Raw genomic sequence first — 12,722 nt, 5'->3', positions numbered from 1 at the left:
ATCATTATGATGGCACCAAAACAGTAAAATGATCTCAGAGGACGAACAAAATAATGAGTTTTATGTATTACTGTCTATAAAGGGCAACTATAATAAAATGGGAAAAGATTAGCTTCACACGTCAAAGTCTGGAGATAATATTAATAAGTATCAAACTTTTTGCACAAAAAAAAACTTTAAAAAAAATAATAATTGCCATATAAAACTACTCGAATCTCAATCACTGGAGCTAAGTATTGGTGCATGATGCAACTCTCTGGTAAAGGAACCTAATGACTTCATAAATGACATTTATTCAACCCTACCAGCTATCATGGTTCTCACCATTTTGGTTTGTCCAAAAACCAGAGAAACAATGTCCAACTGTATCTGATGGATTAGTGGGACATCATGATGCACCACAATGATCCCTCCGACACCTCATCTTCATACTGACGATGGGGATTCTTATGGTATCATGCTAGCATGACTCCAGAATCAAAGATTCCTACTTCGTTGTGGAAACCTATAAGTTATAAGTTCAATCCTACTGCACTTGTCCTTCCATTACTACATGAACTAGAGGGACAAATGATGGACCTAAGTGAGTAATCCTGTCTACACATTAGAGAATGAGTTCTTGTCTACCACTGTACTGAACAGATGGTCCCTGAAAAGATAGACAACATGATGGACCACAATGATCCTGTAAATATATTGATGAATAATTCCTCGTCAACCATTGTACTGAACATGAGTATTTTGGTGATATTATCCCAAAAGACCCTCAAAAGTAAAGTTTTCTACTCTGATGTGGAAACCTACTTGTCATTCCTATTATACTTGTCCATTACTACATGGACCAGAGGGACAACATGATGGACCTAAGTGAGTAATCCTGTCAACGCATCAGTGATTCAGTCTTTATTTACCATTATAGTGAAAATATGGACCCTGAAAAGGGGAACAAAATAATGAACTAAAATTATCTTGTCAATGTATTGGTTAATGAGTCATCATCAGCCATTGTACTGAGGATGAGTATTTTGGTGTTATCATCCCAAGAGACCCTCAGAATTAAAGTGTCCTACTTCAATGTGCCACCTATTGAAAATAGCAATCCTCAAGTCCTCCTCCTCTCTGAAGAGACAATTTGCATATTTAGTTTCCCAGAGGCGCATGCCAGACCTGGCCTGTCACTCTCCATAAGGAGGAAACTTACCCCTTAGATCCTATTCCGATGTGGAAACCTGAGTTCACTTCTACAACAATTGTCCATTTGTTCCAACATATAACACAAAAAGGGGGACAACATGATGGATTATAAGGATCCTATCAACACAGCGGTCGATGCGCAGTCATTCGCCTTTGTACTGATGAGGATTTTGATGGGCTTATCCCAGGAGACATTTAGAATCAAAGTTTCCTGCTCTGATGCAGAAATATATGAGTCCAAGCTCTGCTACACTTTTCTCCTTTTTGGGTCCACGTTGGAATGAATGGACAACATGACGGACCTCAGTGACTCTGTGAATACATTGGTGAATGAGTCCTCTTTGGTCATTGTACTAAGCATGAGGATTTGGATTGTATCATACCAGGAGACCCTCAGAATTACATTTTCATGCTTCGATGCAGAAAAGTATGAGTCCTATTCCTGCTACATTTTTCCAGTTGCTCCAATTTGAGCCCCATTTGGTAGTTTGCTCAAACCCTTATCCAGGCTCAGGTATTTCCATGCGTTGCCTTTGGTAGGTCATACCCCAGATTTTATTAGCTGGGAATTACATCTCTATACTTGACTTCATTCTCAGTAGGTGTTGGACTTTTTTGGAACTTACAGACACATCCGGTAACAATAAGATTGGTGAAGGGATTTTTTAATGGAGGACAGCAGTACTATAAATGGTGTGTGGTGTTCTCCAGTGTCTTTTGCATTGGGGTCTGGCTGTGCTTATGGAGGAGAGAGTTAAACAAGAAGCCACCTTTGAACAAGTCTTCAGTAAGAGACATGAGGGTTAATAGTTTATGCATTAAATACAATGTATGGTGTAGAACAAAGTATTTGTTCTATGAGACAGTGATTCACCTAAGATATTTTACATAAAGGTCAATAAGAAGACATATTAGCTTTAATATACCACGCAGTCAAAAGAGAATGATTCCCAGGAATGGAGAGAAATGAAAGTGAGGATAAAAATAAGGAAGGTAGCCGTGAAGTGAGATAGAGATAAAAGGATAACGACCCTTGGACGTATGTCATGTTCTGCTTTCTTTGATGAATAATTTAGTCGGGGAGCTCAGGCAGCTGGAGAAATCCTGTGCTTTTCTGTTTACCCCCTGTAGTGCTCACTGATAGGTCATTCCTAGACTTGCGGAAAACAAGTCTCACTGGTGGGGGGCATCTAACATAATGGGTGCAAACGCAGAGGATTCCTTGGAAGGAGGTGTATGTAAGTCAGAAAAGTAACCTGTCTGCGAGACCCTTCAGGTAGGTGCTCATAGCGCTCAACCACTGGCGGACACAGACAAAAGAGGCCCCTGGCAAGAACAATAGGCCCTCTGCAGTCTTCTACCTCATCATTATGCACAATTCCACCTGGTTGGAGATGGTAGTGGCCCCCTTACACACTGATCGCCAGGTGGCACAAATGGTATGTCCGCCCCTGCTCTTGACTATACTATATAACCACTTTTTTTTGCTTATATCTGTATTTTGCCATGACTAATTAACATCCAGCACAATATTGCTGAGATTTATGGATATAGCTTGACAGAGCCAACAATATGGTATTAATAAAAGAATAGTTGGGTTTCTAAGTATGGTGGTTGAGGGATAAGAGTTTTAATGCACCATTTAATTTATATTCCTGTAATTCAGATGTCAGGCCAATTCTTATGGCCACTCCAATAATTATCCAATAAAAAACATAAATGATAAATCTATGATCGCTGGGAGGTCAGGCAGCTGAGATCTCCATCAATCCTGCAAAGAGCGGCTAAGAGTCCCAGTAGTGGACATGAGCGACCACCACTCTTTTAGACACTGAATGATGTGGTAGTCACATATGCTCACTATCACTCCAGACATATAGCAGACATTGAGACCATTGATTTGGGGAAAGATGGGGTCCCAGTTGTTGGATTCCCAGAGATCAAACATCATATACCTTCAATAAGGAGCAGATATGCCATTGAGCAAACACAAGGGGACACTTTTACCTCCAGAGAAAGTGCGTTATGATTAACTATTGAACTGTAAAGGGCCCAGATATTGTTCTTGCACTAGGGCCCCCTTCTGTCTCTGTCTCGTCTTCCAAGAGATGAGTGCAACAGAACTCATTGTTTAGATATATACCAAAATACATGTCTAAAAGGCTTCCATCATAAAAAAAAACTTGACCTTGTATACATTTTTTTACTGTATTATTTTGATGATGCAAAAAAAAAAGTTTAAGGATGTATATGGACCAACAGAGGCCAAAGTGGCAGTCGTTTGTCTTCTGCTGGGTAAAAAAAGCCCCATGGATACATTTTGGTACAAAAAACAAGAGCTTTTCCCAGCACATATGCCAACTGCAGGCTCCAAATCATTTGTGAACATGGCCTAAGTGCATAAAGAATGCAAAGACAATGACTGCTGCCAAGACCAGTATTAACACAATCATGTTAGAAACTCACCCTGAGAGGACACCCAGAACCAGGTTCAACATGAAGAAGGACCCAACGATGATGAGAGGGATGAAATAAAGCCAGTTCCACATTGCTCCAACAGCATCGTTGGTCTGTAAATACAAAATTAATTGGTATTTAATAAGAGTTTCGTTCATCATTGGACCTCTAGTGAGTCTAATAGAAGACATGCCCATTGGAAACCCACAGTGGAGTTGACCACTAGGGTATTTTTTTTTCGTTAACTCACTCATGGATGATGTGACCTGTGTGTGTAATGATACGTTCTGATAAGGTCTGGTCCTGACCACCATCTCCTCAGATGGGCCCAAGGTACATGGTAACATGCACTGCTTGATGACAATGACATTGGTACAGGAAGTCTCATAGGACTTTCAGGATGGTATAAAACTACCATCGCAGGAATAATGTATGCAATGTAACCAAAAAGTGTTGAGATTATTTACAGTGAAAAATATATCTTTCAATCTGTAGAATAAGATAGAATAAGACTCTAGTGGTGTCCTACTCACTGAAAATGTAATGACTAGATGGTATTGTGGTAATTCCGTGCAGCGCCACCTGGTAACACCAAATCACTAGTGCTCACGAATTGCGGTTTTGTTTTCCAAATTCATAGCAAAACTTTGGAAAACCTGCAGTCAGGATTTTAGACTCTCGCCATATCTAAAAGTATATGGATACAATGCTAAGAACAAACTTGCAGACAGTAAGTCTTAAAGTACGAACATTTGTGAGAAGGAAGAGAAAGGTTGGAGAAGCAGAACGAGCCCCTTAGCATTTGTCGCTGTATCTGTACACGTGCAGCGGTAGGGGGTAGACTCCTTTCTTGTAATTTTACATACTGAAGCAAATTTCTTTTTGCTTCCATAACTGATTCATATTTAATCAATGCCTCCAGACATTTCCTGCAGATAACAGGAAATGACTGACAAACCCCTGGACTGGAAACCAGTGCCTCAGTCCCAGGAGAAATAATCGTGCAATGAGGAGTGGGTGCTGATTACACCCAGGGCAGATGAGTTTAACTTACGGAAAACAGACATGAACTGAAAAATATATGCCGGAATATGGAAGAACATCTTTGGTACAGAGTCTTTTAGAATTTGGGCAAAATTATCAATAAGTCATGTATTGCCCTTGTGTATCTTGAAAATATATTAATATTGTCATGAGGAGTTATAATATTGACAACTGACAACTTAAATGGGGTTGTCTGGGATTAGAAAAAAACATGACTAATTTCTTCCAAAAACAGCACCACACCTGTCCATGGGTTGTATGTAGTATTGGAGCTAGGCCCCATTCACTTTAATGGAGCTGAGAGTCAATGCCAACCACAACTTGTGGAACTGTGTTGTGCTGTTCTTTGACTAAAGCGCCATCTTTTTTTACCCTTTATAACCCCTTTAGAGAGGTTATTCAGTGATATGAAGACTCATTCACTTCAACATCGGAAGTGAACGGTGCCGATGATGTAACGACCCTCAACTTGCCGATAGGTGGGTATTGTGCACATGCTTCATTCCCTAGACTCCTAATTCACAAGACTCAGAATACTTGCCGATTATGCACATGTCTTAGCAAGTATGCAGGCTGTAACATTATTGGCTCTAGACATCGCTGGATAACCCCTCAAGGTTGTATGCACAATGAGTCTTTTCACTGACTTTTTGGAGCAAAAGTTTTTGTGGAGTTTTGAGTTTTTAAGCAAGATTTGGAGAGTTTGTCTTAGTTTTTGCTAAAAAAATAAAAATAGCTGAAATAGCCTCTGTCCACATGCCCTTAGCATCACTGTTGGACCCAGACCCAAAAGGGCCCCTGTGCAAGTGTAGAGGGATGGACAAGAGAGATTAAATAATTGTAAAGGGATGCCGCCATCTGCTGGATCAAACTGAAAGTAAAAAAGAAAGAAATGTGTTAGCAGGAACCAAGAAGGAAGTACATGGTCCACAGGTTAAGAGTTTCAAAAGGACGACACCAGGTCAGGTGACACCCATGTTGCAGTGACTAGAGATAAAAGGCCTGGCCAGGCAGAGAAGAGGGAGTTGGTGCCAGAACCTGTACAAGGGCAGGTTGTATGCCTGCGAGATGGGATTACAGCCACCATCACCACTGAAGAGTCCGAGAGCGATCAGATGCCAGAGAAGGCCTGAGTTGTGAGGAAGATCTGTGCCCCGCTCCAATGGAAGACCATGATCAGAGCCAAACCAGGCTCGAGGGACGCTGTGGCCAAGGTACTGAGACAGGCATGGAGAGCACAACAGGTGGGGCATGGTGACCAGTGAGCGAGATCCAGATAACTCCAGTCGAAGCCTGGGATCCATACTACTCTGGTCAATTATCAAAGACCAGAGCAATGCCAGCCAAGATCCAGAACCAAGATGATGCCAGTCAAGAGTCGAGGACCAACCTCCCCCCACATTTTACCATATCGAGGAGACGCCTGTTGGCAGTCAAGCACTGAAGATACCTGGAGAATATGCAACCAGAGACTCTTACCTAGGCTGGTGATCAGAGGATGCCAGTGAGCCGGGTGGTTGCTTCCAGCACAGACTCACGGTACCAGTTTTGAGCAGGGAGGAGGCTGCAGATGACACGGGGTCTGGCTGATGCTAAAGCAGCCTAGAAAGTGTTATTAAACTTTGTCAGGGCCCAGAAAGCTGGAAGGGTGCCCTAGAGACTGTTCCCGCCAAATACAGCGTTTGCCCCCTTCCCGGTTAGACCAAGGTTGGACTGTAGACCCTGAACTGATCTCGAGGACAATTCTCTTGTAACGTACTAACCAATATATCTCTATGCATATAATTGGCTTAAATGATACTGTGAATATTCTTCTTGCTTGATTTATGTGTGATAATGATCTTTCACGCATTTAACCCTGTTAAGTGAATAAAGTAGAAGTAGATTGCAGATCACAATTGTTGTCTCCACTGTTGCATTCTGATCACCTGCATTACATTTGGCGTAGTCGGCAGGATGCAACAATGTAATGTAGAAACGGCGGCTCAGTCTGAAATGGGACCCACCAGGGGAGGCATTCCCCTTGGATCTATGCTTAGCAATATACCAAAATTTACGGGTGACAATGTAATGATGTGGGATTGGGTTGAACATCTGAAAAGTATGCACCCTATGACACTGCTTTACAGGTAGAGTTAGCATTATAGACTTTGGACGGAGAGGCCCGACAGATGGTCTTGTTCAGGAAACCACGAGACTGTGTCACGGTAGATAAGGTGATCAAGATTTTAGAGGACATGCACGGTAACACGACCGATTTAGGTGATTTACGCACTCACCTCTTTCGCCGGGTTCAGAGAGAGGAAGAGACAGTTACTCAATACATGAACGCTCTGCAGGAGGTAACAGTCAAGATCACCAAGAAAATCGGCAGTAAATATGGAGAACTTGGCCCCCTGGATGAAGTATTGAAAGATCAGTTAGTTGCAGGCCTGAGAGACACTTACCTGAGGCAAGCCCTGAAAGAACGCCTGTGCTATACTCCCAATATGAGCTTCCTCAAGGTCGGAGCAGAAGCTAGAGTAAAAGAACAAGAGGTCCTCAACTGTGGTGGGTATGGTCCAAAGTCAAGAAGTAACCGCCTTGGTGCGCTCGATTCTGAACCAGACTGGGCCCGTGAATTATGGCAGGAAATGTGAGAAATTAGAGGAGACTTACGGAGCATAGGAAAAACTTATGCAGCTACCATGAAATCTAATCCCATATCCTAGGATGAAGAACGATTACTGAGGGGATATCAGTCTCCTGGAGTACAGCGACACAGACCGAGGTGCCCACCAGACAGGCTTGGAATTGAGTGTTGGACTTGTGGAAAAATGGCACACATGTCAAGGAGATGCCCCACACGAGACAGCCAATGATAGATTCGCCCACTCTGTCAACAGTCATGTCTACTGGAGAGAGTGCCGCGCCTGGAGGAATCAGTCCTTGGAGATGAATGCCCGTCCCCACTGGACGGATTGGAGAGAGAGAAGGTCCGCCCGTTGCAGAATGACCGAAGAGGATGGACGGAGACCTGGAGGAAATGGAATGGTGAGCAGAGGGGAGCCTCAGCCAGAGCAAGTCGGAGCCCTGATGCAGGATTCTGAGAAGTGAGGAAATGACGTACTTTGCCTGCAGCGAGATGTCTGCATTACCCTAGAGCATGGAAGCAACTCGGGTATTGCCAGTGTACGTCACGGAATTGGAAGATGACAGTGGACCCAAAGAAGAGGTAGGACTCACACCTAGTGCAAAGTCAGGTGTTGGGGACAGCACACTAACGTAGCTGAAGGAGGTACGCGATGAGGGTGTCATTACATGTTCTGGATGGCTGTGTGGCTGGAGAGACCCGTGGTCTGTGGCCTGATGGTGATGTGCACTCAGATGACTTAGTGGAGGAAGTCACTGAGTCCCATGGAAAAGTGCCAGACGTCAAACTTCCACATGAGGTACCTGAAGTTCTCAGTACTCCTGACAAGAAAATTCAAGAGGGGCCTCGAAGAACTCAGCGTGTCCACGCTGGTGTCCCGCCAGTGAGATACATGCAGAATGATTTCCTCTGGCAAAAAGTAGTACAAGAGACGCATGAATAGGTGCAAAAACTTGGGCAGCTCTGAAGAACATCAAGGGGCACAAAGAATCTTCTCACCTGAGGAATGGCGAGTTAAAGAAGGGAGGAATGTAGAGGGATGGACAAGAGAAACTGTAAGCGAACACCTTCTGCTGGACCAAACTGAAAGTGAAGGTAAAAAAAAAAAAGAATTGTGTTAGCAGGAATCAAGATGGAAGTATATTGTCCCCAGGGGAAGAGTTTTTAAAAAAATGACACCAGGTCAGATGACAGCTGTTTCACAGTGACTAGAGATAAAAGGCCTAGCCGGAGTAAGAAGAGGGAGTTGGTGCCAGAACCTGCATCAGGGTTCTATGCTTGCGAGGTGGGCTTACAGCCACCATTGCCACAGAAGAGTCCGAGAGCACTCAGATGCCGGAGAAGGCCTGAGTTGTGAGGAAGATCCATGCCCCACTCCAGTGGAAGACCGTTACCAGAACCTAACCAGGCCCGAGTTACGCCGAGGTACTGGGACGTGCTTTAAGAGCAATCAAGCAGAACATCACAAACCAGTGAGCGAGATCCGGACGACTCCAGTTAAGGCCTGGGTTCCAGACTATGCTGGTCAGGTACTGAAGACCAGAGCAACGCCGGTCAAAACCCGGATCCCATACTTCTCCAGTCAAGAGTCGACCAGCCTCCCACTTTAACATATCGAGGAGACGCCCATCGGCAGTCAAACACCAAAGTTAACTGGAGAATATGCGACCAGAGACTCTTACCTAGGCTGGTGATTGGAGGATGCGAGTGAGCAGGGCCGTTGCTTCCAGCACAGACTTGTGATACCGACTGTGTGCAGGGGGGAGAATGCAGATGAGACGGGTCTGGTTAATGCTGAAGAGGTCCAGAAAGTCATATTAGACTTTGTCAAGGCTCAGAAAGCTGCAACGGTGCCCTAGAGACTGTTCCCACCAAATACAGTGTTTGCCCCTTTCCCGGTTAGACCAAGGTTGGACTGTAGATCCCAAACTGATCTCAATGACATATATCTTGTAATGTACTAACCATTTAATTGCCTGTAAATGATACAGGTCAGCTCGTCCAGGGGAAAGTCGGTTCCACAGTCCAGAGGGTCCACTCAAGTTAGCTCGCCTCCCTGAGGCGTAACACCAATAGCTCAACATAATTCAAAATTTCACCTGCTTTGGAGGTGGCAGTGGCCCCCTTACCTCTTTGGCTCTTTTTGCGGCTGTCCAGGTTGCACCAATGATATGTCCACCCTTACTTAGCATCCTGTAACAATGGACCGATAGCTGACCAATAGAGGACGTACATATTACTAAGGTAGAAGAGAGGGGCCCAGCCTACTTCAGCTACATCACTTATTTTTATGAGCAGTGAAAACCTTTGTGCTGATCCCCTCTCCATAGACCTAATAAACAAGAGTGTAATGAATTGTCCTAAAGATCCTGAAAAACAATCAAAGATGGAAGCTGGACTCTCAGAATTTGGCAGCGATCTCTCCCCCCACACACATTGTTTTTTTTTTTCATCACCCAATACCGCAATAAACACCATTCCTAAAATTCAAAGCAAAAAAAAAGGTGCCGTAAATGTGAGTCAGGTCATTCTCCCAGAAGACTCCTGCCTCCCATCTCCACTCCATTCTAATGTCATTTAACATCCGCCTAGCCAACCAAAAGCATTAATAATTAACCCATTTGCCCTGCCCAGCTCTTGTATACAGTGGAGTTCATTCTGTGTAGTCTACACAAAATCGTTTCCACGGCCTTTGTTAATTAAACCTTACCTGCTCTACAGAGGAGGAAAGGAACCGACCCCAAGTAGTTGTCAAATATCCCAATTTTAAAGAAAAACAAATGTCCTAAATCTGGAGCCCTTGCTTGTCAAGCCAAAGAGGCCGGAGTTGACACTGAGAACCATCATACACCTGGAGCGGGGGCGGACATCACTGGTACAACCTGTGCGGCCGTTCACAGGGGCCCAATACCATCTCCAAAGCAGCCCTTTTGGGCCTTCATCAGACTGATATACAGTGATGCTCAAAGGTTTTAGTCAGCATAGAAAAAATGCAAAATAATGAATAAAATGCAAAATAAATGAACAAAACAGAAGTGTAAATCTCATCAAGATTTGGTGACGGCTCTTTACCTTCAAAACAGCATCAATTATATGTTAATATCCCTTTTCAGAATGCCCCATCCATTGTATTTCATTGACGAGACAAACAACGCTAGGACTATCAGCCTCCACGGGGTGGATTTCTTGTGACTGCACATTTCTGTGTATTTAATTATTAAGATTTCGATGGCCTTGCGCACAAAACGGGGGGTTATATATTTCTATATAGCTAGGGATATCATTTTGGTTTAACTCGTTTTAGCTACGATAATCATGGAGCACCACAGCAGACGTCGGTGCGCTGGGAAATGTCTTCAATACCCAGGACTGCTGATAAATGATTGTGTTACAGTGTGCAGCTGACACGTCCATTACTCAGCGGGATAAATGCATCCACATATTACGTAAAAGAGTCCATGTCGCCTTTGTTAGAAATGTCATGGCTGTTTTGTGAACAGCCATTTCTGGACTTGTCTACAGTATATATATATATATATATATATATATATATATATATATATATATATATATATATATATATATATATATATATATATATATATATATATATATATATATATTCTAGTTTAGTCATTTGTACTTTTTTTTAAAGATATTTTTAGATGGCCCACTATGTGTCTCTTTCGTTTTTACTCCAGCAAGGGATGCGCGGCTGACCCTCCAGCTGGAGGAATGGCTGCCATGAGCGTGCGCATTAACAGGAAATTTACTTGGGGCCACTAAACCATAATCCTGTGTGCACACACCTAGGGTTCGGATTTCCAGACATGCCCATGTCAGACCTGGCATAAAAAGGATTTATGCATTACCCTCGAGAATCCATCGGTAGTGGGGCGCATGCTCATTGCACTGATGAAGCAAAGGTCTGAAAAGAAAAGTGGCGTAGTGACTTTGCAAGCAATAAGGGTATGTTCACAGTGTTAAGCCAGAAAAAACTATGTGTTTTTACTTGTAGGGTTTTTTTTTTCCATTAATGTGAATTTGTGAAAATTGTTGCAAAAACACTGAAAGAATTAAACTGCTGCAGATTGGGAAAAAACGCATTGATGGTTGAATTACGCGAGGAAAAGAAAAAGCAGTGTGTGTATGCAATTTCAGAAATCTAATTCATTTTGCTGGTTCGGTAAAATGCGATGTATTTTGAGAACCAAATACGCTGTGTAAAACATACGGCAAAAGCGCTGCGGTTACGCCAGGTGTGAACATGCCATAATAGCGATTCTGGGTGGATGTGGCATAACACGACTGGAACTGGGATTCAATTGCGACAAGTTTGTCCAATGGGGTCATAAATCCCAAATCATATGCTACTTCCAGCCAGGTGACTTCAATGCCCTAGCTAAGATCTTCAGATTTGCCAGCGTAGATCTTAATGTAAAAGCAACCTAACAAAATCAATCATTACCTTTTAGCAAATGCAATAAATATACAGATGGCTGTGACTGTAATGCAGCAGTACACAGACAGGTGCAACCGTACTCTGAGCATGCAAGCATTAAAAGGGTTGTCCAGGCTTGGGGCTCAAGTTTGTAATCTCTCTTGGTGACTGCAGACTTGTGAATCCTTACAGTGCGTGCTGTGCACGCTGTCAGGATACTCCGGTGCCATCTTCAGGAACGGTCGCGATCATATGATCAGAAGTTTGTGATTTGCATACTCACGGACAGATTCTGGATAGATTTATCCAGCTTGGCTCAATTCACTTGTATTGAGTGAGGCTGCGTGAGGCTGCCGGTACCGGAAAACGGCACGCACACTGTACATAGTAATTATAGACTTGAACCTTTAACCAGGACAACATCTTTAACTATATTAATTTTGCAATTCATTAGTGGCATGCAGACTAAACTTACAAGATTGAGGCTTCTAGTGCACATTTTGATCCATGCATGTTAGCCCATCTGCCAAGGGCAAGGCGACCTCTTCTGATGGGGCCCTACACTACCAGCCTTGCCCCTTCCAAACCTGGGAGAGGTAAAAGTCTGTAAAGACCACTTAATAAAATTTGTAAAAGATGGCTTTATAAAATTGCTTCCTTTTCTTTGGAATTCCGATAAATTCTCCAGTGTCTCGGCACTAAATACACAGGAATCTCTCATGTATTGTCAATGAGGGATTAGCTCGTGTCCACGATACCATTGCCTCAGAGTCTGATACTATTAACAATTCAAATATCATTTTCATCTCCCTCATTCAACACAGAGGAAAAATGAAAAGTAAATGTAAGTGCTCTGGTAAACGATCCGGCGCTTTACTAATTAAAATATATTTGCATAACCTTTCTGTGGCTACTCGATTGGAACCAAAAGCTCAATACAATAATTCAGTAGAT

The 12,722-nt window shown here is 43.1% G+C and overlaps 1 protein-coding gene across 1 annotated transcript in view; it reads right to left on the bottom strand.

Moving 5' to 3' along the window:
* The window catches only part of CACNA1B (calcium voltage-gated channel subunit alpha1 B), a 386,102-nt gene that overhangs the window by 222,686 nt on the left and 150,694 nt on the right, over positions 1–12,722 (bottom strand). The window contains exon 7 of the mRNA XM_077284262.1: positions 3,661–3,764. Within this exon, the coding sequence (XP_077140377.1) occupies positions 3,661–3,764 (104 nt within the window). The remainder of the gene's footprint in view (positions 1–3,660; positions 3,765–12,722) is intronic.

This window comes from Ranitomeya variabilis, chromosome 2 (genome assembly GCF_051348905.1).
Source record: "Ranitomeya variabilis isolate aRanVar5 chromosome 2, aRanVar5.hap1, whole genome shotgun sequence".
Classification (NCBI taxonomy): Eukaryota; Metazoa; Chordata; class Amphibia; order Anura; family Dendrobatidae; genus Ranitomeya; species Ranitomeya variabilis.
Note: the sequence above shows the minus strand (reverse complement) of the source record. Positions and strands in the feature narration are given on the sequence as shown.